Source organism: Ischnura elegans, chromosome X (assembly GCF_921293095.1).
Source record: "Ischnura elegans chromosome X, ioIscEleg1.1, whole genome shotgun sequence".
Lineage (NCBI taxonomy): Eukaryota > Metazoa > Arthropoda > Insecta > Odonata > Coenagrionidae > Ischnura > Ischnura elegans.
The window spans coordinates 74,541,935-74,567,228 of record NC_060259.1 but is presented as its reverse complement, the minus strand read 5'-3'; the positions used below and the strand labels follow the sequence as shown (position 1 = coordinate 74,567,228).

Sequence of the window (25,294 nt, the reverse complement as noted above, 5' to 3'; positions counted from 1 at the left end):
CAAAAGCAAACAGGACATTTCCACTAATGGCTGTATGCACACCAAGATAACACACTACACATAGCCTTTTAGCCCATTAGCCATAGCGTCATGCATTGAGGTATTGGGCACAGACAGAAAAATGCCCAGAATTCAAGGCATCTACAAAAAATTATGTAAAATTACATGTTTCCTCCCCATAATGATTTTCACATTTTTCCGTGCTTTAAGTCAAATTCAAAGCAAGAATATTAACATATAAGTGATGCACCCTAACAAAAACTTCACTACGACTATCTGGCACCAAAAACATTCTAAGTCCTTGATATACAATTCAATAACTTACTTTAACTCTTAATATTTGCTCCCGTAAATCTTGAAGATCATTGAATGTAGATTGAGCAGTTATGGAATACACTAAAACGAAGCCCTGCCCATTTTTCATGTAGAGATCTCTCATTGCAGTAAATTGTTCCTGTGAGAGAAAAATTTTTGAAAGCATTAATACCACATTTAATCAGGACACAAACATAATAGGCTTCATCAATCACACATTGATTAATACACATGATATATCTAGCAAGAATAAAAAATGGAATAAAAACAATAATTCAAATGTCAGAGGTAACATGAATTCAATTCAATGAATGAAGTTTCAGAAGTACAGTTCCTTTCTATTGGCACTGAAGAGGAGCAATAGGCCATCAAGGCAACCCTATGTCATGCATATAAATTATAATTGCAATTTATTACTTGAATGAAATTGATCAGTGCAAATTATAGGCATATTAACCACTCATGTTTGATATTATTCCATTTGAAGAGAAACACTTGGAATGCTATGCAAAGTGAAGAGAATAATATAAAATACAATACTTGAATATAAAATGAGGCTCCCATGTTAACCTAGAGTCAAATTACAATAAATTCCTACAAAATGTAATCATGTTACAAATTAGCAACATTTTTTACTTAATTTTTAGCAAGTTTATTGCACATTTAATGATGATATATGGCATTGACAGCAACATTTAGACCACATTGGATAATTTAAATCACATCACAGCCTTTGAGGTGCTGCTATAGGTAAGAAAAGAATACGATATAATATTTCCTGGAGTTTAAGTCAATTTTAAAACAAGTTTCAGCCAACGTTTCAATTTATTTTTAAAAAATCAATCAAAATCAATCAAATTAATCAAAATTAATCATAACAAAAACATCAAAATTAATGGTAACCTAGGTGTGGCAATACCTTAGCAACAAAACATCAATAAATATGTTCACATGTATAAAAAACCCGATTTTATCTTTTTTTATGTATAAATATTGTATATCGTTTTAATCTTTGTATTTTATATTGTTCATACTTTTTTCTTACATAGCCCTGATGATGATTTAAAGATAAATCGAAACGTTGGCTGAAACTTGTTTTAAAATTGACCTAAACTCCAGGAAATATTATATCGTATATTAAAAAAAGTCAAGAAAAGGTAAGAAAAGAAAGGGGGCGGCAAATGAGGAATATAGGATTTGGTAATAAGGCAAAGTGATATTGATTGATAGCAAGATGTGCATTGGACAAAACATTGATTCAGAGGCAAGGTAGAACAAGGTGGTATTAAAGAGAAAAGCATAAAGTAGTTCAAGAAACTATTGGGCCTTGGGAAAAATAGGTATTAATTTGCTCTTAAACTAAGTTAGTGCTAACCTCCTTCCTTGGGTATCAGCAAGAAAACTTCAAAGGGGAAATTTAATAAAACTAAAACTTAGGAAAACATTCAATTTTTGTTTCGTGTATCCATATGCAGGTTTTTTATATTACTTAAAATGAACTTGCATATGATGATAATTTTTTAAATATTTTTTTAATTTTTTTCTTTTATAACAATTCAAATAAGATAATTTTGTCACAATACACCTATTTTCCAAATGAAAAATAAATTCAACAATCAAAATTTTATCAGGTCAAAAAATGGTTTTTTAATGAACCAATAAATATCCTCAAAGTACTTTCAGCCTGAGGAGGAAAAGCTGATGTATCCTATCCTATTTTGTATCCAATCCTATTTCTCACCACAGAAAGGGGAGCGGACACCACAGAAAGAAGGACAAAAAATTATAGAAGAATGGAACATTTGGTTCTCAAAAATATAACGCATTTAAGGGGTGATGACAGATAAAATTAGAATTATTTCCTAAAAGGCACAATGAAAGAAATGAGATAAGGAAAAAATTATTACGATGAAGGATTCTATTCTATCAAAGAAAAGTAAACTTCCATTATCTCTAGCATTTCTAGTAGGGATAGACTGCCCAACCAGGGAAAATTTTCATGAAGATACTTTGGTATCATCTTCATGCCAAAGCTACGAGGCCCTTCAAGTTTTTGTATGCCTAACTATATGTCAGCTAACATTGAAAGTCTAGCTACAACGGTGGCTAAAGATGATATCACTAAAACGACTTAAGTTAGAACTAAAAATGTGTGTTCAGGAAGAACATATCAGAACAATTAAATGTTGTCCTCTGGAAAAATCATGAAGCTTATGAATTTCATGTTCAATGTAAACAGACTAACAGGTAGTGCCCTAAGCCACAATTTCAATTAGGAATGAAAGCACTAAAAGTGAAGCAATTATAGGAAAAAGCTCACGAAATTCCAGCATTTAAAAAAAAAAAATAAATAAAATTTCATATTTCATTATATCAACGAAGCACCAACAAGAATTTGATGACTAGAATGCTTGAACTGCAAAATAGTTGGCTGCATTACAACATAATAGCTTGAGTCACTTTTTTAGGACTCTCATTTTATTAAGATTAGCAGGGAATATTCATCCAGTAAGGCTTTTGGCACAACTTCATTACATATTTGAAATTCCCTGTCCTCCACATTGGTTTAATAGTATGTGAATTATCCACCATAAGAGTATGCATTCATATTTATCTTCCTTTAGAATCTAGGCATTCCTTGTAAATACATCCCAAATGGTCAAATATTCACCGCTTATTTTCACAAAGGACGTAAGAATTTTCCACATGTACATGCTCAGAGGTCATACTATCCAAATGAATGTGAGTCAAAGTTATTAAACAATAAAATATGGATTCATATTAAATTATTTGGCTCTAAAGTATCCATAATTACCAAACTTAAAATGAATGCGTCACAGAGAAAAAACTAAGTATTTTAAAGGTAAGAGTAAATATAGGCTAATGTATAAACTTACTAACATTGTACTGCTCTCTACAATTTGAAAGTACTCATTAAAATTGGGCAAAATGTCAAAATATCCTATAAATATGTAATAAACTAATGTAATGACACTGAAAGGTAAGCGGCAAGATGGGATGAAGGTCTGCCAGCATTACCTCTTTTGAGGCTTGAAAGTTTCTTAAGAGCAGAGACCTTTTCAAATCTGGCTCCCTCCATAAGAACTTGATCACAATGAAAAAGTGCTTTAAAAAATCCTTTAGCTTTTACCCTAAATTTATTATAAATACACAATGTGAGAGGATATTTTACTAAATAGTGGCAGTTATTGCTCAAACGCATGATATGGTAGAAACAGTAATATTTTCAAGTAAACCTAATAATGTAAATACAGAGTGCTAAACTATACAAGTGCACCGGATGATGTCAATTGGTGGCAAATCACTAATGCTAATAAATTTAAAACCATGTTGGATTACACTATTATTTCTTACATCACTGAAAATGAGACCATACAGAGAGAAAAACTGGCAAGCCAACTTGAAATTGTTGTTTTTTTGACACCCATGTCTCAAAGAATTCGGCTGAAGTACGCACAATAAAGATTCTGTCAAACCTCAAAACTAAAATTCTACCCATGGAGGCAGTATTCTTCACTCATAAGTCCACAGTGAATTTTGACAATAACTGTCTTAAGGATGACGCAACATCCAATACCAGTGATATCCTCCACCAAAAATTCTATGTAAGAGGACAATTTTTCAGGGAATATTTAAAACACCCATTACGTCCCAATTTCTCCTAGTCCAATGAAATATATGACTATGACAAAAGCATAAAATTTAATAAATGTTTTATAATCAAAGGCAGTACAGGGATTATTCAATTAAAATTACTTCTATTCTCCTCTAGAATGGGCTTGTTCACAAATTGTCTTATATTGTTCATTGTGAAAGAGTTTGAAAAAAAGTGACCAATATTTTTCCATTTAACAATCTATCGCCTACTTCTATCTATTCACGATGCCAAATTTGACAGGCTTAAACCTTTGGCAGATAAATTGACAACTTAGAGAGCTCATGCCACGTGGTTACTTCTTGGCCTAGTACATGGGCCTTGCATGTAAACTTGGATCATTGTTGTTTGCACCCTTCAGAGCAATTAATCCGCTTAATGAAAGGTTCTACCTGAACGAGTCAATGAGCAAGAGCTCTAATGATGTCATCAGCTTATGAAAAGTGGGCAGCAACTTCTGCAATTCCTTATTTTCAACTTTCAGGAGAATGGCAGAATGGGGAAGATCCTTTTTCGTTAGAACTCATATCATTCCTTTTCATTTACCATTTTTTTCATGAATTGTTGGAGTTAACTGACCACTCAAAAGCCTTGGTGATAATTACAGTCTTAATGCACATGGCATTTGTACAAAAAGAACTTGCTATGCATTAACCAAAACTTTTCCACCTTCCTAAGCAACATTCCCCTAGGCAATAGTGAAAAATTCTGCTTCAGTTCGTTGCAAGATGAAATTCAAAACCCAAAAAACAAATGAGAAACTTGATAAATTTTATTCATCAGGGATCTAAAAAGGGGATATATACCTATGGACAGGGGATCTAAATATTATAGAATACTATTATATTATGCATAGGGGATCTACAAAGTTTATTTTCAATCCCATGAAGATAAGTCGCCGAAAATTCAGGGTTTTTCAAATTTACACCATGCATTCTCTATGTATTTTTTTCATCTATTTTTAGGGATGTAAGTCCTAAAAAATATTTTAAGATAAATTTCATTCATATGTACAAAAATCATTGGCTCAGTTATGGAGCTACAAGATATGCACTTAGCTAACAAGCAATAAAGTATAATTGCTTAAACAGGCTAAAATATTTCCACCACAACACAAACTTACCGTTCCAGCTGTATCTAAGATCTCCAGCATGCATTGCTGTCCATCCACTTCTACTTGTTTCCGATAACTGTCTTCTATAGTTGGATCATACTTTTCCACGAATATACCCTGCACAAACTGCACTGTAAGGGCAGACTTGCCAACTCCTCCACTTCCTAGCACCACTATCTTGTATTCACGCATCCTCTACGGCAATGCGCCACTCCACACCTGTAACAAAAAGAAAAAACTATTTTCAATGGTCTGCGACAAATATACTTCAAATGAAATACAATAGAGAATAATCAGAAAAATATAAACCAAACTGAACCCACACCTCATGTCTAATTGAGAATTTAGTGCACAGCATTTCCGACTCAAAATTATTCACGATAAAATAAATCACTATTACATTAAGGTGGATAAAGGATGCTACTCCACGCTGACTAAGCAGTATCTGTTGTTAGCCACAACTAATTCTCAGGAGCTGCCATACAATTTTCAATACCTGATTGCACTTAATTCAAATTGCATGTAAAATTTTATGCAGCGAAACAACAAATTAAATCTAGTGGAAGTACAGACGGTGCCTCGAGATACGTATATTATATCAGAATTATTCCAAAAATCAAGCTAAGATTACTCCAGCTCGATTGACTACTTCATCAGTGTGGTCATATACAGGAGTTTTGATTTTCCAAGTATGATATAGTTATTTTTATAGACTCCATTCCAACCAGGTCATCTTCATAAATAATCAACTGTGGTGCGAAAATTGTGCATTTGCAGATGATTCCGTAAAGTTTTCACTGTGACTAATCCCTGTATACTTGAATTAATCAACTGTTGATGGGCCTATTGAGTAATAGTAAGCATTGAAATAATTTTCACAAATAGAAGGCTCAATTTATAACCTATGACCGAATAGCATTCCCAGTAGCCCAAAAGCACATTACTGAATAAATGAAACTCATAGCATACTTGAAATACAGACTGGACATAAATATCATACATATTCAAAATTTTGACCAGTCATACAATGTCAGATGATGGTCCTTGAATTACCTTGCCACTTAACAATGATATTGAGGAAAGAAATAAAAATATTTGTCATCACAAAAAGTATAGAAAATTTTCAGTGATAGACTAAGAGTCTGTAATGTGTTATGACCTTGCACCCATTTAAATACAAAAAATAATAATTTGGCAAAAGAATTTCAAAAGAGGCAATTCCTTCAGGTTCATCAAATAGAAACGTGCACTTCTGCAAATACAACAACACACTTTTTAAAGCTGGTTGGTTCAGCATACGTAGAACTACACTTCAATTTTGCTTATAAATAGGACCTACAATCAAGTCATTAATTAATATCACATATCACGGAGCATGGTAGACTAGTGGGTAGAGTGGTCGGCTACTTATGGAATAGTTCTGGGTTCAATTCCCTGGAAAATCTTTCAGATATCCCCAAATTAATTCCTCTAAGTGCAAGGTGGCCCAAGGAAAAGAACCCTGAATGTGATATTCACATGCCTGTGGCTAAGTCTGGGATGAGCTCTACCTTCACCTATTCTAAGCAAGAGTTTAATTTCAGAGGGAGTGTACCACTAATTGCTCCTTTTTGATTTTAATAGAAAAGGACTTTCGTGCAAATGTGACTTTAAACGCGATTTTTTTCTGAAGGCTTGACTTTACAGCACCTCACTCATGCATCACAACCAAATTTGGGCACCTAAAAAAACTTCATAATTTATTTATTACTTAATTTACTTATGTATTATCTTTTCATAACTTTCCTCCTAAATAATTAAATAATATGATTAATCCTTCACATAATTGATATAAAAACACTATAAAATTTCCTGCTCCCAATTGAGTGGTTTGACGCTATAAAACCATGATCGAGCTACCCCTTTTTTCACTAATGTGGAATAAACTACCTCCCGCATGAGCGGCGACGCAAGTACTGCAGTGCCCTAGGGGCTCTGCTTCAGCGCGGACAATGCATTTACGGACCTACGGCCGGAGAATGAAGAACGAATTGAAGGAAAACAAAAACGCGACGCAAGGTCGCGGATACGCATGAGATAGCAGAACCAATCACAAACACCTCCTTCTTCAATCATCTACTGCCCGTTGCATTTGACTAGGTCGCAGATTACGTGACTCCAGCGCGGAGTAATTGACCCACATAATGCCACACAGAGATCAGGAGTGCGAGAAAAACATGAAACAATATTCTTACGGATTGAACTAACCATGAAGACCTGCATAACACCTGTTGAGATCGTCCTTCATACTGCGTAAAAAGTACGATTTTATGAGGAATTTCATTTTTCTTATCTTTCACCGCCACAATTTCTCCCAACTCACAAACTGAACGGGCGCAATTGAATGTCACTTTGATCATTTTATTTTATGCTTAAGTTAATGTATAAAAGAACGCTCACGTAAAATTAAGCGATGATAGGACACGATTTTTAAGCGTCCCACTACGGAGTCCCTTCAATAAATGCTCTCTACAGAATGCATTTGGAGCTATTAAGAACCTTTCAGCTCGAACACCCCCTTCCCGGAAATGTAAAAGAATCTTTCCAAATATTATTGTTGGATACCTTTACACGTTCTATCTGAATTTCAAGTTCTATCCAATATTTCATCATAGTTAACACTTCTTGGCTCGGTCCCGATGGAAAATAACAGGCGATGTGCCAAGAAAAATAATCGAGTTCATTCTCAAATCGAGTGAAAACTTTAAGTTAGGATAAATTTTGAATGAACGAAAGAAAACAGAGAATGGAAAAAAGCTCCATTCACAAAGGCATCCATACATAGCCGCGAAATTAGCGTAAATTTGACTTAATGACCACACAATTCTAAAATAATGCCATTTAAAAAATAGATATCCGTCTGTGTAGAAGACTTCAAGCTCACAGAAAACGAAGCCTGGAGTACAATTAGCAGTACTATCATAGGAGTCGTAAAATGTTCGCTGGCGCGATGACTTGAATCCATGACATGGAGTTGCCCGTGGATATCTGAAAATGAGAGTAAGACCCTTCGTAAGACAACCCTGACAAACTTACCCCGCGATAATATCGAGCAAAAACTCTTCACTACTCCTCATTTTCGACGTTACATTTTCCAAATATGGAATGAAAACGACATTTTTCTATCCGTCGCAAGGATAAGCTAACTGAAACAGAACCCCTTTCTCGACCACGATGAATCACGGAAAGAATGATAACCTATGACTACGCAGCCGCGTAAGGTAAGGGGAACGGCTCGACTGCCACCGTCCTTGACTGATTTCTGCCAACCGCCATCATGGCATCCACGCGATTGATATGAATCACTTGTCCCCAGTCCGCGCTGTCGTGGTTATTTTCATGACGAAACCATCTATCTCGAGAATAAGCCGATCCGGGAGGTTGCTCGGGGAGGCGTTGTCCAGGCAGCTGGCTTCTCAACTCAAGCGACCTAATCTCGCTTTGATCGCTCAGGCACTAGAGCAGAGCAACACAGGAGGCATTCAACCGTCGCCATAAGCCCACCGCTACAACATCTACAAGCGTATTACATTCGCTGAGCATTGCTCTCTCCCTTGGCCGAGGCTAAAAATAAATACGGCCGATAAACCAGCGGGATTAACTGTGGAGTGACAGAGGACAGAAATGTGGGGCAGGCAATATTATCACCACCCTGATGATTATACCCATTCCGCATTTATTCTCACAGTTAAAAGAATACCTAATTAGGTATTTATATCTTTTAAGGTTATTCGGAGTCTCGTATGATTTTCATTCCGCTTAAACATGCATATTTTTCGGAGAATCACAAATACTGATGATGATCATGTTAGCTTTTAGTATATTTCCTGGTTTGTTCGCAAATTTTATGAAAACTTAACCGTAGCAAAAAATACACCAAATAAAAATTCATGTATACTCAAGCTTCATTTTAAGACAATTCTCCTTTTTTCTTGCAGCAAAAGCAGCATTACTGAAATTAGACACTAATGCACACTGGAAAATTTCGTGTGTAAAACTTCTTTCTACTCAAAAGGTGATGGAGTTAAGAAGAAACGATTATTTTAATTAGATAATCATACCTTTTTTATTTTAGCAAAGAACTAATAAAGGCGTCTCTTAATGTAATTTGCTTCTTTATATAAATATAGATGGCACAGTAAAAGATCATTTTTAGATATAATCGAACTTTTTAACTAATTTTGGGCGATTTCGATATTTATTTCTCTTTTGCCTGTTTCCGTAATGCTCATATCTATTTTCTTTGGCCTTTGAGCTTACTAAATCTAACTCCTACGACTGCAGAAGACCAGTGCAATGCGACGCCAATTCATTCCATGGATCCGTTCAACTTGTGCAGTCCGCGGAAACTTGCACCACCATATTATATATCACCACGCAATAGACGTTTTCTAGATATTTCTATGGTAAAAATTCTATTAAGATACAATAGCAAAAGGCGCTGAATGCCACGTAATAGTTACAAAGCATAATCAAAATGTGAAATGCTTAAAATCCTACACAAAATCAGCCCCCTTAAAAATCTCTGCGGATTCAAATCGCAAAATGAAACCTTTCTTTATAAACTCTCTTACATTATTTGTTAAAACCATAACAAAGCGAGGGTTACGTGTAGAATTATACGTAAGCACTATACGCAAGCTTGATACAACACCTAAGTCAGAGTACAACTTCGAGTAGTAAATAACGACTGTTATATCTGTTAACAATGAGGCGATGAATGCATATTCATATGTTTTTTCTAGTCTATTCCTATCGAAGACGAATTAACATGAGCGCGAGCTAAAGAGCATAAGAATCGCTCGGGAGTGAATCGCCAACACCTGTGCGCCTTCTAGGTACTCTTGTAAGAGTCGTAAAATATTCGCGGCGACAAGAATTTGAATCTACGTGCTAAGTGCTCCTCAGGTATCCGCGACGTCAAGAGTTAGTTACTCTCCGGAATTCCGCCCGCGTTCCGTGGCCGGCGACAGTTGAGCTAGCCATAATGACGGCGCCTGAGGGTCGGAAGCGAGAAACACGCTGGCAGAGTACCAGTGGGTCAATATTACCATCTCCGTGACATTGTTGGATTTGAATACGCCGATAATTTATTATCCATCGATTGTGACACAATTTTAACAAATAAATGTCATGTTTCTGGAGAGACGTGAAGGAAACTTTCCACCAACAATGGAACAATTTGAACCACATAGAAGCGGAATTTTCTGAAGTGTTTTTCGTTCATTTTGTTTCATATGTTGCACGCAGATATAAAGTTAACGCCGTTACCAATAAATTTTCAAATTACTTCCTTCTCATTAAGCATTACCGATTGCCGTCCAACATATCCTTACCGCTCCATTGTTAATGAAAATCTCTACATTACCATCTTCTTAAAAGGAAAAAAAGGACCTCTTGGTAAAAAAAATGTGGGCATCAATTTCATGTCATCAGTGCGATATTTTAACTTTTTAACGAAAAAATTCGTATGAAACCTGATCTTTCGTATTCTGTGTAGTGGAGCTGTTCCGCCATAAACGAAAGATCCTTCACAGATTCCATTTAAAAACGTAATTATACACACCACGTGTTTAAATATTCTCACATAATCCTCATAAGCGTAATTCCCTCTTTTTCGTCCTAACATACCCCCACTCCCCACGCAGTAATTACATGTAAACAAAAGAGAAACGTTAGGGACGCAATTAATAACTACGTTAACACATCGAAACGGGTCTGGTGTATAATAGTTTTTGAGTAGAGCCTCCAACGAATTTCTCATTCATAAAAATATCCACGAAATAGCATTTGATTAACACACAAACTCATTTCATTTATGAATCGTTACCTTACTCTATTTTACTCCATAAATCCAGACATAGTACTCATCGGCAGAGTAAATAATATGTTATGCCTAAATAAGTAACTTCATCGACAAGCTTGTGAAACCAGGATAAGAATGATTGCAGACGCACTTCTGCATTATTTTCGTTCGTAGATCACGAAATAAAACTGAAGTTAAGACTGAAGTTTTAAGGGCAAAGTATTTTTTATATGCAAAGTATTAGTAAATAAATGTAAATAAATACCGCATCATCACGAGCTGGCACTATAGCTATATTACCATAATAAAACAACGGCGAATGATAAAAATCTACCAAAATAGCCTTTCCCTAGCCAGCTACTTAAGAATCCCCTTCGCTGAAACAACACACGAGATCATCCACCTTTTGTAAAGGGCAGAGCAATTTTTCTAGCCAAACGTCAACAGTTTTTAGCCACTACTTGTGGACAGGAAGAGTATTTGCTAACACAGCTAAATTCTCGCCTGCCCTCATTGTTGAAAACGTATGGCTTCCCCTTCAAAATTGATGACGTCACAGTCAACATTCGAAAATCCAAGTATGCAGGCAAGCAGAATTTTCAAGTCAAGCAGTCCGATGGGAAAATTCTTAGCCCAAGACACAACAAAAACATGCGAGACAAGCTCAACGAAATTAAGGCATCACAAAAGATAAATATTAAATCTCACTGTGATTATGAGCGCGTCAAGCTAAAAAATTGGCTCAGCATCGAAAATAATATTGGATATTTGTATAAACACCAAAAGATATTTCTCACAAATAAATAAATGATTGTAATAATGCAGTATGGTCCACTGATATTTGCTGCCGTCATTAATTAATATCAAAGGAGCCTCACAGAATGATTTCAGCAAAGTATCGCTGTTCTACCAAGTAAGGTCCGATATAAACTCGATCAATATTACTTACGTTTTCACCTCTTCCCAATTCCCACTATTTAATCAAAATGGACCACAATTCGCAAACTATTCTACCAATAAATTATGCAACATGGGTATATATAACATTAGATTCCACTACACCTTCAAATGCTTCAAGCGCCTTCAAGGCGGATTGTTATGAAAACATCGGCAGCGTGGGAGAGGATACGACACAGGAGGGCATCGGAGCTGGCCATCGATCGGTAGTTCTAAGCTCCATCCTGAAAAATTCTGTTCCCATATCCTATATACCCACGTTCCCCCTCAAAGCGCACCTGAAATATTTCACTACAGCTAGGAGTCTGAATCGAGATAGGCGAGTTATTTTCAAGAAAATTTGTCCTCCTCGAAGTGCTCTACCGACTGCCATTCATTAATTTTTTGGGTTTACCGCGCAACATTAATTGGCGACTCCATTAGTATCCGCAGTTTAATTTCGACTATTACAGCGATGCAAGCATAAACGTTCAGAATTTTAATTTCTGTAAAAGTACATGCACATAAAACGACTGATTTATCCGTAGGAAATAACCACGATAGAAGTTAAACGTAATCACTCCCCCATACTACTTCCCCAGTAATTAGAACACACCGGCTGGGACTGAAGTATAAATAGATTGGTTATCATTTTCTACAATGAAAAATTTAATCATTGACTTATCTAATATGCTTTTTAGCATCGAAGAATACATATGGTTAGCAATATTTACAAGTTGCAAGCACATATTTGTTTTAAATTCAGTTGCCTAAGGGCAACCTCCTCCGTAATTTGTTCCATTTTTCACTATATCGTAGATATTTCGTAAGGGTTAACTAAGAACAGAAAATCAAGAGTAAAATGATGCTTTCAATTAATACACCGATACAGTTTGGTGAACGAACTCATGAGATATCCGCAGCGGCGCAACCAATTTTAAACGGCTGTAACGCACGATATGCTCAAACTACATCGCCACTAATGCCGTCATACGTTAAATTTCCCTTCAAAGCATCAAAAAAGAGTATTTAATATCACACACGCCTACTATTTAAACATAATATTTAGTTCTTGGGGGATGTGATAGTCTATGCTTAGAATATTATGGGTAAAACAAAACAATTGGCAAAGATAAGAAAATCCCAAGAATGACTGGAAAAATATAGAAATATGTGCATGGTGAATTAAATAAATTAGGAGCACACAAACAATACTTGAGAGCATAAAAATTACAATTCTTGCGTACAAGTAAAAATCTTCCGATATACCATTTCCAAGCCAGTGGCCGACGGGAATGGGTGAGTTACATTAGAACATTGATTGATGGGCGCCGGATAGCTAACTTCAGAATCTGGCCTCACATAAAATCACTTTTTTTTTACCAATTTCCCAGCAACTCCTCCCTCGCTTGCCGAAAATACTACCTTCCATTAGAGACGCCGCTACTCCTTCGCTCTTCAATATCCTCTGGAGCCCCCCGCAATCGCCCCCTCGTCCCTTCTGATTCACCGGACCCGTCCATCATAATCATTATCATCCATGCCTATACTCAACTTTTCTCCGTTCAATTCTTTCGAAACAATGAGTTGTGCATATTCCCTTCAATACATACGGACTTCATTTTCGTGGTTTTAGAGAAGACAATTTCCACCATTAGCCTGTGTCTAAGATACAAAAATTTTACATTTGGCATATACTATATGAACAAAAAAAGCGAGAGAGCAATACAAAAAAGAAGTGTAAAGAGGGGATGGAGATCACTTAGCGGGATGCCAATAAATCGAACTGTTCTCGTGTAAGAGCGACGCGACATAGCTTTCAATTTTAGCTAGATGGATTTAAATGTGGCACAAACGGATGGCATGGCATGGCAACACAAACGGACGGAATAAAGTTCGATTTTAAACTTCGAGACAATGGAAAATGATAACAAGGATCTACTTAGTAGCCTCATCATATTTCAGGATGAAGTCCTAATTATTTAACACGTGCAAATTAAAAAATATAGGCGGAGCGAGGAAGGGATGCTCCCTCCGAAAAAAGCGCTATTTAAAACATTGTCATAATCGTAAACGAGGTTCAAACCGAAGTGTGTTCCAGATCATCCCATCCGAAAGACGGTAGACCAGCATCTTCTTTTCGTCTACACGCACAGGGATTTACATAAGGTGGCTAAAATTGGAGAATCGCCACCAATGTAATAATAAAAACCATTACATCTCCCACGTCTCGGTGAGGCTTTGGAACCAAAATTGACATGAAGTGCGATATCAACTTCGTAAAAATATTACAGGTGGGCTGGTTGAAGATATAGGAGCAATTTTCCAAAAAATAAAACTTTCAAAATACCTAACTATCACCACCTACGTTTCGATATATTACTAAGGACATGAAGATAAGTGAGGCATCGAATCCAAGGAAGAAAGCTAAGTAGTCCTTTTAAGGCTTCAACTGTAGAGAATGCATCTTTTATCTCCTCATGCAGAATTTCCAAACCATTTCGCTTGAATCTTTGGATACTATTATAAGTGGCATTCCACTAGACTTCCATATGCAATGAATCTGGTATCCTAGAAATAAAAGATTGCACGAGTGCACAGCACGATTTCATTCCACTAAGGGTTTTCAATGCACAATCCGAATGAATTGGAGCGCACTGACCGAGTTTCGTGCAAGGCTTTGCCAGATAAGTGATATTTTCCATTACATCTTCATGACGAGGAAAATGCATTTCAAGGCGATGAAAGTCTTCTACTACCCATCCTAACTGCTTCTGGGGCCATTCTTCAATGCTATCCTTTTTCTTCCATATTTCACAATGTATATGCATATTATAACTGCAAGTGCATAAATTGGGCCTCTTGGGACACCATTTCCATTTCAGAGGTATTTTCACGTTCATTACTCTTCTTGAATACTAAGTGGAGTCATAATATCGGATACGAGGAAATACACAGACGATATGAAGAGGGGTAAAATATTTTTAGCACGACCACAAAGAAAAGACCTATATGGGTGAGCGATACCACTCGCGGAGAATGACGAATTCGTAAGAAACATAAAATAATGGAAAATGGGAGGGAATCTCTAAAAGGAAGGCTAAGAGAAAAATCTAGCCCTAGTCTAATGGAATACGAAAAAACGAGTTATGAAGGACACACATTCAGGCGTAACATGATGGAAGTTAAGCAGAAAATGAAAAAGTTTGATAGTGTTTTATTTGAATTATGCAGTGTAAGAATCGCTAATTGTTAAGACTATATCATTCAGCAGAGTGTAAGTTGTGTGCCACGAAACAAAAAATATTTAAATTTGATAACACTTTCGCATTATTAAGTTCAAAGTCATCCAAGTTCCATTTAAACAAGGTGAACTCCTTATTGATATTTATCGAGACATCCCGGGTTTCAACTCAAATGCAACTGAAGACACCATCACGAGTCAAAACTACGATCGTTCTAATTTAATCATCCGAGGAGTTCACCACACCTCGTGATCCAAGACGTAATAGAATTCAAAGGGTAGAAGGGGAGACAATAAATACCGGGATCATAATAAGTACGTGCACCTTAAATCCTCGCCACGTTTTGAAAAACTGGAATTGAATTAATTGTAAACCCCCCGCAAAAGTGCTCGTTGAACAATATTTTAACGAGTGATGACAATTCACGTATCACTCGATCATAATATTTCATCTGAAGCTGAAAATATTTATAGGTGGTTTAATTTTAAAGCAAAAAGTAATGAGGAACCAAAGTTACATGAACACGTCGAAGTTAATGAAAAAAAGAAGACTCGAAGACCTCATTTCATAGTAAAACTACTGTAAAAGATGCATACCTCAGTAACTGTAAAGCAGCATCCATTTGAAGAGACTAAACTTCGTACCAACAACAACGGCAGCAGTACTCTAATTAAAAAATATTCCCCATAGGTTTGCACTGCTGAGTACTGAACGTATTTATGCATGCAATTAAGTTACACAAAAAATACACGAGAAGAATACGAAGGAAATAAATTAGGACCTAACTCATACACATGCATTGATTCGATCATAAATAATGAGGCAAGGATTTCAGTTGGATTTAATTGGGCTGCTCGAAAGACTCGGAGCATTCAGCACCATACAGAAGACACTAGTACCCCAACCGAGCGAAGCTAAGGGTGGTATATCGAGAACACCTTTTTCCTCCCTCAATTCAACGGCAGATAAATTGGAACTGATAACTGAGGGAAATGCCAACCTGTTGGACTCAATAGTTCGCTTTTGACGAGGAACGTCAAGGATTACATATAAAAAAACCTCAATATTATACCTTCCTATAATCCCTAATTGGAAGCCTTATTCATACCTAATCATCCTAGAATTGCAATGCCCAGTTCGCTGCCATCCATCACTACGATTCCTCTAATTGCGGCATTTTAGAGTTATATGAATCATAAGCTCAAAGAGGCAGCTCTAAAATGAAAGAATAGTTGATTGAAGCATGCACGCAGTAAATGCTGGATATACCACACAGCGAGAATAGATACACAAAATAACCTACAAAGGTACGTTCGGGTAACGCTCACAGTTTTCCACACAGAAATAATGCAAACACGATTGGCTTCGAGAACTTAAGCGCTATCGCATAACAATATTTTTCGGTGGACAATTACCACATGCTTTCTTCATCATGCATCTTAAATCATGATGGACTTCCATCGCGTCGTATATTAATTGTTCCTACCATCTAACGCGAGTAGATATACAATCATTCGCTAAAATACAGACGCGGATAGCTTCAGAAAAGGATAGCTCCAGCACACCAAAACATGAGGCGGAGAAGATGCACACCCGACACCAATCACTCGAGGAGATACGGATATTTTTGTTCACCGCATGGAAAACGAGAGAGATGCCAAAATGGGCTAAAATAAGAATATTTCAGAGCGACATGATGTCAACCCTGCTTATAGGGAGTGAAACGGGACAGGCTGTCATCACGAGGCACTCAAAGACGTTATGAAAGACCCCATTACTCGGTTACCGAGATAAATTCCCAAAACCGAGTTCCCATCAAAGCATTCCTCTTGATAGGAAAAATTAAATTCCCCCAGATATGCTTTCGAGCACCTAAGAAAAAGATATTTATCTCGAGAAATGGAGATAAAAATCGAGAATTTATCGATCCCTAATTTGAACGCTTAATAAGGGGATCGGGAGTGGAGTCAACGACACATCATGTCTAATACGTCAACTCAGCTACACGAACAGCGCTGAAATTCACATGAATAGCTATGAGAGAAAATTCCCCATGACCCGCTCAAATCACCCAAGGAGATATGGTATTTTGGCACGCCGCATTTGAAAACGAGAGAGATGGCAATAGCAATTGATGTTAATTTCACCGCAGTACACGCGGTAGGATTGAGATATTACACATATGCGCTGCTTTAGCGCACGTTTCGGACTCTCAACCGGTTGTACCTTAACGTCCTTTCTCCCTCCTTGCCATCCTTGATGGACCACAATGGCATGACATCTAACACCATGAGCCTCGGTAAAATTGCCTTGGGAAATCAGGAACCTGGATAGCGCAGTGGTCTGCGCAGATGCCCGGAATGGGGAATTTTTCTCATGGCAATTCGTGTGAAAAGGAATTAATACTTTCGCCTTAGATATGCGTATGTGATGACCAAGGGGCTGACGCATCTACGAAACTTTAAGTTTTTGGCCCGTGAGAAAGCGATTTTAACGAACACTATTGAGTTCGTGAAGTATAATCGGAATAAAACTGAGTTTTTAGCTTCTTGACCACCGAATTATCATGGAAAATAACTTATATTCACAAAAAAAAATCGGATTAAAAGTGATAGAGGAACTAAAAATATACTTGAAAAGTAAAGATGCACAAGAGTCTAAACATGTTTGCATGTAAAAATAACACAAACATCCGAAACGAGACACACACGCACAGCTGTGTTCCTATCCTCCGCACGCTACCTCTGCCCCCGTAAACGGGAAACTCGTCGAAAAGCCGGTCACGCACACATGGACACCTCGAGTAGACACGAGGGTGTGTGTGACGTCATAGGGTGCGAGTGACGCTAGGACCCACTCCGCCAAGGAAGGAGCGTGGGGCAGAACGCCGTGTTGTACGAATCTAGATTTATCAATCCAGATGGAACCTTTGAAGTTTGAATCGAAGCTAATCTTATAAAATAAAAAAGATTTTAAAGATAAACACATTGAAAATGCGTGTTTTTTTATTCTAATCCACACCAACAATAAACGAAAGATGAAAGTGCTGGTAACAGTGCGGAAAATTTCCAGCCTGGGAACGGAAATTCTCGGAAGAGGGGTCATTTCCACGATTTGTTTTACACGTGTAACAGTGAGAGTAGCGAGTCGGATTTTAGCTCCCGCATATCGGAACAAAGCAATTTATGGAATCGAATAAAACGTAACAGAAAAAGGTTATTTTAATATTGATATTCGGATACTAAATACAAATTCCTATTATGAATTAGGACATTTAAGATTTTACTTCAATCAATTCATTAAATTGAGGCACTGACAGGGAAGGAAAACATTTATCGGTGACACCAATGGCTTCACTTACTAAATATCGAACGCATGACCTTGCGATTTGAAAACGAATCCACTGCAGCCGTATATTTCGAACCAATCCTAATCCCAGACGAATCAAGTGACACCTACTAGTAGTAGGCATCACTTGATAGTAGTATCACTTTTAGTAGGGCTCCATGATTTTCGCGAATGCGAATTTTCGTTATCTCATTATTGCTTACAGTTTATAAATGTGGTTGTAAGGTCCAAAACTATCAAGAATTGAGAAAATACCGTAAATAACGCCAAGAATACTAAAATTCGTGTAAAAAATACGAAAGATATGATGCCACAAACATTAGGTATCATTTATGCCCAATACTCGATTTCGAAGCATTCGCACACATTCGGCGGCACCTGAATTTCTTAGATGCTCCACGAAATAGCCAGAAATTAAGAGGGACGTTCTTAGGCCACAAAATAAAAGCTAAAACCCAAACTGGATAGAAGAAGGGGTTGCTTAAAGATAACTTATAATGAAAGGGAAGTGAGGAGGGATTCCGGAAAGATGGGGAAGTTTAAGTCAGAAGTCTCAAGGCATTCTGAGGGCCACCTCCAAAACCTAGTCCCCTTCCGTGGAAGACCAACCCCACCACTTTGGTATATATTTGTTCACAAGTCATGCCTTATTTCCGTTCGATAATCTCACACCGGCTAGTCGCAGAAATTCTATAAGAGACCGCAGTGTGATTCAACCGGGGTTGAAAAGGGTCGATCAGGCATGCAAAAATTTAGTCGATTTCGGACAGCTCCAGTTTTGAATATCATAAGGCTTGAAATTTCGAATTATCGAATTATTTTTATAAAACCAAGCATTATATCTCCCATGATGGTTTAGTTTGCCATCACGTCTTCTTAGGATTCACGAGAAACTCCTCTCAACTGAAATGGCTTATTTATTTTACTGGTTTTTAAGACAAAATATACATTCTCAGATACGTTACTGCGGAAGCTTGGAGTACTCATTTTTCCGATTGCCGAACACTCGAGCAATATTTTTGTTCGATTACTTCAACACTTATAGAGATTGCAAAGCACATCCCCGTAGTCATTCTTTCTCAGCACATGATTCTTCGTCAACGCTAGCGTTCTTCTTCTCCGCCAGCTCCAATTCATAGTGAGAGAATGTTATTGAATTACCATTATAACGCCACCAAGCTCGGAGCGTGCTTTCCATAGATTAATGAGGGTATCGCATGCGGGCGGGTCTTTTTGGATTCCCTAAGATATTCTCCGAGCTCCAATGGCCTCCAACTTTCCCATTCAAAAATAAGAACAGGCTTTCCATTACCCAAGTCTTCTCCTAAGCCTTAATGCTGCCATTCTATTTGCTCCCTTTTCCTAGCATATTTAGGGCAAATATTTCTTAAATATGCTAGTACTTAGGGTAATATAAATAGAATTAGACGAAAGAAATGTGACTGCAGACAGAATTGGCTTAAGTTTAGACTATATTTCTTTCCTCACTTGTTTGTAAAACTTTAAAACTATTAAAAAAACTTACTCATGCGACAATTTAACTGAAAACGACACAAAAGATTTACTAATAACTGCCACATAATAACAATTTCTTGCCGCTGTCACTGAATAACATGCATTGACGGACTTCTCCATAAAAACCATAAGTGTCTATTTTCGTAAAATTATACTACCCTTAACTGAGCGAAAATATTCGGGTATATAACTCATTATAAATACCCCATCTACACGGTATTTACCAGGCTCACATCCTGAATATAATATAAAAAAATAACCTGAGTTGAATGACAAATGGGCGAATTGAATTGCTGTATGGTTTTATCTGACTATTAGACATGTAAATTACACAAGACGGAAAATCGGGTACGGTCAACCCTCTGTTGATAGCGGCAGCCAAGCGTTTAGGATCCCAAACACAGTTGACTGACCACTGTTAGTATTTACGTGGGTGGGAATGGGATCGCAAGTTACGTGACCAAGGCTACTCACACACTTCCTCTCTTACGGCATTATTTACGCTTCCGCCCCTGCGCCCGGGGTCTCTATTTTCGAATTTCTATTTACTGATGACGGAAAGCGGCGCACCAGCCGAAACGTCAGCAAAGATGGAGAAGTTGACGTCGTGCATATCCCGAGAAAAACTTCCGCCGGCTATGGACTAGTTCCAACAAAGCAGGAATATGCGTGGTGGAAGCAAGTCAGTGAAGGCAAAAGAGTTTACAAGGGAACCAAGTGGGTATATGCACAGCCCACTTCCACCGGTCTATTTTCGTTTTCACGTTGCTTTCCAAAAATAAAATTCATTTCCTGGCGTTTTTTTTCTTTCTTAGCAATTCTCAATCAAAGTTTACTTTTTCGAAGTTAGTTACGATCGATCTTCAATTTTGTTCCCTTCTTAGTCCCACGTTTCTCCACATTTTACAAGCACCTTCTGGGATAAAATACAAAGAGTTACAACAAAGTAGTACAAATATCGTGAAAATTTAATGAACACTTCTAGTACATTATTCACCATATTTACACTTACCGCAGCAACGTAAGTATTTCAGCCTTAAAGATGACAGTAAAAAGTTGTGAAACCTAGACCAAAGAACATTATACGATCATTTCAGTCTAGTAGGTACAGGCAAATTATTCTGTACACAAATGTTACTTTGTAATAAAAATATTATCGATTTAATTTCCTGCAAACCTTCAGTCAGTCATATCAATATTAATAGCCCACCATACGACGATTTTTCGACGGCAATGCCTAACGCTCGTCGAAAGCTTTTTGTTGTATCGTTGTTTGTCGCCAATTCTCAATCTTGAATTCAGTACGTAAACTTCACCGAACTTGATAGTATATTTAACGGGTTACTGTGAGCCTCATCCTGGTGGTCGCAACGCATCAAAGTAAATTTTTGCCGTCTTTTTGGTCAATTTTACATTTTTTTGCAACGGTTTCCAACATCGACGACGCTTCGAATGGCAACACGATGACGTCGACAAGACTCACGACGAAACGCTAACGAATCGCAAGCGGCGCTCAAGCCGGGAAAGAATCGCCTTCAACATCCGCCCAGAAAGAACCTGATACAACACCAACCATGGCGAGCAACCGCCGAGCGACAGCGTGAGAGGTGGCGGGTGGGCGGCTTGGGGACACACTGCCGTGGGACCATCCGGCGCCGCATGGGGCGGAAGCCATAGCGAGGAGGCAGTCCGCCCCCGGATCAGAATAGCTGCCCACCAGAGTGCGTGTATTTTTGGTTTGGAGTGCGGGCGCACGCGCTGGGGACGCCCCCGGAATGCGAAGGCGCGTCTGCACGACCAGACTGGCAGCAACCACCACCGACGACACACTGTCGCCCATGGAGGGTGAATATCGACGTCGAAGCCAAAATCTAGATAGTCGAAGGCCATTCACCTGTCTATTGACATTCCACTGACAACCAACATTCGAATATTGACGGTATTTCAATGCCAATGGTCTTTTCTTTTCCTATGTCATTTTGACAGTCCATAGTCATTGGATTGCGGATGACAAAGGTAATGTCGATGATAGTTCGATCAAAGATAAAAATTTTACGATCACCAGTCTAATGATTGTGGAATGTACTCCGACTATCGATGGAATTTTTATAGTCTACGTGCCATAATATTGCCTGCAGTCGTTCCATTAATGACGGTTATTCGATCGTCGACGGTAATTCTTTTTTCGATGGTATTCCGGATATCTAAGGTCATTCAAGTGTCGGTAACCAAATGATAATAATTGTTATGGCCGATCGCCACTACTTCATGGCGCATCATACCTGCGAGGTACGATGGAATAGCTTGGTCAGGTGGATGGATAGGACAACACAAGCACCTGTGCTGCGGTTGGGATAGACAAAAATCACTATTTACGATTAAAAAATCGATAATGAAAAACAGTCAACCACCTTGGTCCATCAGCTATCGAAAACCTTCGCTTAAGTATTCGATTTTTCGATACTCATCATCAATGCCGAAGTCCTGCGATTAATTCTATGGAATCGCTCATCAAAAAAGCTAATATTCACCACCATCAAAAGTAGTGGTGGCATTACGCTTCAGGAGTGCGAAACGCGCACCGGATGTAAGATAACATTTGTTTTAAAGGCATGAGTCGATCAGAGGTTCCATAATAAGACCCGACGCTTCAACCGAAAAACAAATATCGACCTAATGACCTACAGAGAGCACATTTTACATGAAAAGACCTCTACTTATCAAATAAATGGTAACTTTTATTTAATAGTAACGTATTAAAGAAGTTATACTCCCCCCCATGTCACGGAAACTGGAAAATACTTTTAGCACCACCAATAATACCGCCAAGGCAGAAATACTTCCACTACTATATCGCTCCAATTGCCGATAGAAATAAGAGCAGTAGATGTTCGCCCGAAGCCCTTCAAACTATCAACACGATGAATGCCCACCTGTTATGGTGCATTGCCCAAAGTGATATCCCTAAGGTGCATTCCCCCAATATCCAACAGCAATAACCCCCTATCTCAATCTAATAAACAAACATCAATACAATACGAACGAGGACGACGAAGTGACCTCAAATTATGGAAGAAACGTCTCATTCTACCACGTTTTAATATTTAAAAAATAGCGCGTTGTGATGAATTTCAAAGCATAGTAATATTAGCCTTGAAATCCTAATCGAGACCTGAAATTGCAACAAAACGATAGGTAATAAAGATTCATTGACTACATGAGCATCTTAAAACGTCAAATTGTCAATAATAGAATCCCTACATAAAATAAATAGCCTAATGACAACAGCTTTCACCCGATAGTCACAATAATAAAGCAGAAGATAGAAAAAATTCATTTCTCACCTACATCCTAATTGAACTAAAGTAATAAATAGTAAATGTACCTTATGATTCCTCCGCCTGGGAGGACGGAAGACAAATGTTTGTAGAAATGCCATACGGCAACTCATTTTCCCAGAGGAGTCGTAACTCAACGAGGCAGCTATTCCCTGACGACATCACCCACGTTCTCCTAGAAATCCACATTTTAAGCGGCTGTTATTTCAAAGATAAATATTTATTTATGTAACTCGTGGACATTATTTCTCTGCGACTTACATTGATGTTTAATTGCAACTCCTAGTAAACATGCATCATCCTTGTCATCGCCTCTGGAATGGCATTCCTGGCCGAATACCATACATTCTCAATAACATGAGTAGCTAGTTTGGAAATGCTTCTGAGAAGCAATAATTACGCAGATGACTAATATGAGAAGGAATTTGGGTCGTGACAGTTCGATGGTGTTTCGAACAAAGGCTATATAATATTACAAGGAAAGCAAAGGCTTCATAAAATAATATTCCAATGAGCGACTGTACCGAGCCAAGTTTAACGCCATTTACTAGCAATACCACATATAATGCAACACCGTAGCTTCTATTTTCAATGAGAATCTAATAGATTCCTGAATTGGAAGACGAATCTCATTACATTGGCATCCTCTGTATTTTAGTCACTAAGTAAGATGTTCTGCAGCTTATTCATTCGAGTTTTTCGACGACTCGAAATATACTTCACGCCAAGATCGCGCGAGCGTCTCCAGCTGTAGGTTAAAATCATCCTTGACACACGTGGAAAACGGAAGATATGTTAAGGGGGATATTTTTAAAAGTGGTGGTGGAAACGGTTTCCCTTCCTTCGAGAGAGAGGACTCACATCTTAAACCCTTTCTGTTGGTATCCCATACCACTATGACACGACTTAACTCCATAAACTAGACTCATGATTATGCATATCGAAGTCAATGAGTAGGCTTGCGAGGTAGCATGTAGACGAAAATGATTAGGCAGATTAGACATTCGCGTGCATCAGTACACTTGACGAAGAGTATTGATACCGGTTCACAAACGTAATGCACATAGATGGTATCGATGTTTTGTATCGTGAAGATAATTAGAATCGTAACCGTACGTGTAGACGACCACTGCAGCAACCACGACCATGTTAGGGAAACGGCTCTCACCGTCTTAAATTTGTGCTAACTTGTGATTCCTAAAAAATATTCATTATGCTGTTCATCGTTTACACGCGTATGGAATGGAATTTCTGATGCAAGAATGTGAAATACTCAGCATTCTCAGTAACATGAAAAGTTGGTTTGGAAACGCTTCCGAGAAGAATAAGCGGGAGACGGGGTGCTAAGGATAATGAAAAATCAAATATAACATCGGAATCGGGAGGTCGAAAACCTAATTACTAGGTTTGTTTGACCACAGTAGGTTTGAGTGTCCAAATAAGAAAGACCACGTGCAAGGGGTCTTATTGGAACGTATTGCCTCTTAGCCATTGGATTTTTATCGACTGATGCAATATAACTTCAACACACATTTTATATAACGCATAGCATAATAAACCTCGTATTTATTCATTTGCTCACCGACTTCGTCGAAGATAGCATCCAATATTGGATTCCTTCTTGAGGTTTTCGCAGTATACCGAGTCTTCCAAGAGGAGGTCAGTTTCTCGGGTTACTCCACCGCATTTATACGTTTCATCAAGCGGTTTGATCTTGAGCGGCGACCTTGCTAATGCAAACCACTTTAGATAAGAAACGAAGACGGCTATCGTAAAACGATCGAATCGCCGTCATCATTAAGTAAAGACAATGCAGCAAAATAACCCGAAGATAAACTTACATAAGCTGAATCAGAAATATTCCGCTTATGAGGGAGATCAGAGCCTTCCACGGAATGGTACGACAGGCAGTTCATTTTTCGGGGCGTCCTCCGCGTTGATCCATCTTTTCGATAACAATTT

At 37.9% G+C, this 25,294-nt stretch overlaps 1 protein-coding gene across 2 annotated transcripts in view; it reads right to left on the bottom strand.

The window, feature by feature from the left end:
- LOC124170962 (ras-related protein Rap1) overlaps positions 1-25,294 on the bottom strand; it is a 76,043-nt gene that overhangs the window by 4,812 nt on the left and 45,937 nt on the right. For both annotated transcript variants that reach the window (XM_046550050.1, XM_046550051.1), the window contains exons 2-3: positions 5,115-5,324; positions 326-454 (exon numbers count right to left, since the gene is read on the bottom strand). In XM_046550050.1, the coding sequence (XP_046406006.1) occupies positions 326-454; positions 5,115-5,297 (312 nt within the window). In that variant the 5' untranslated portion in view covers positions 5,298-5,324. The remainder of the gene's footprint in view (positions 1-325; positions 455-5,114; positions 5,325-25,294) is intronic.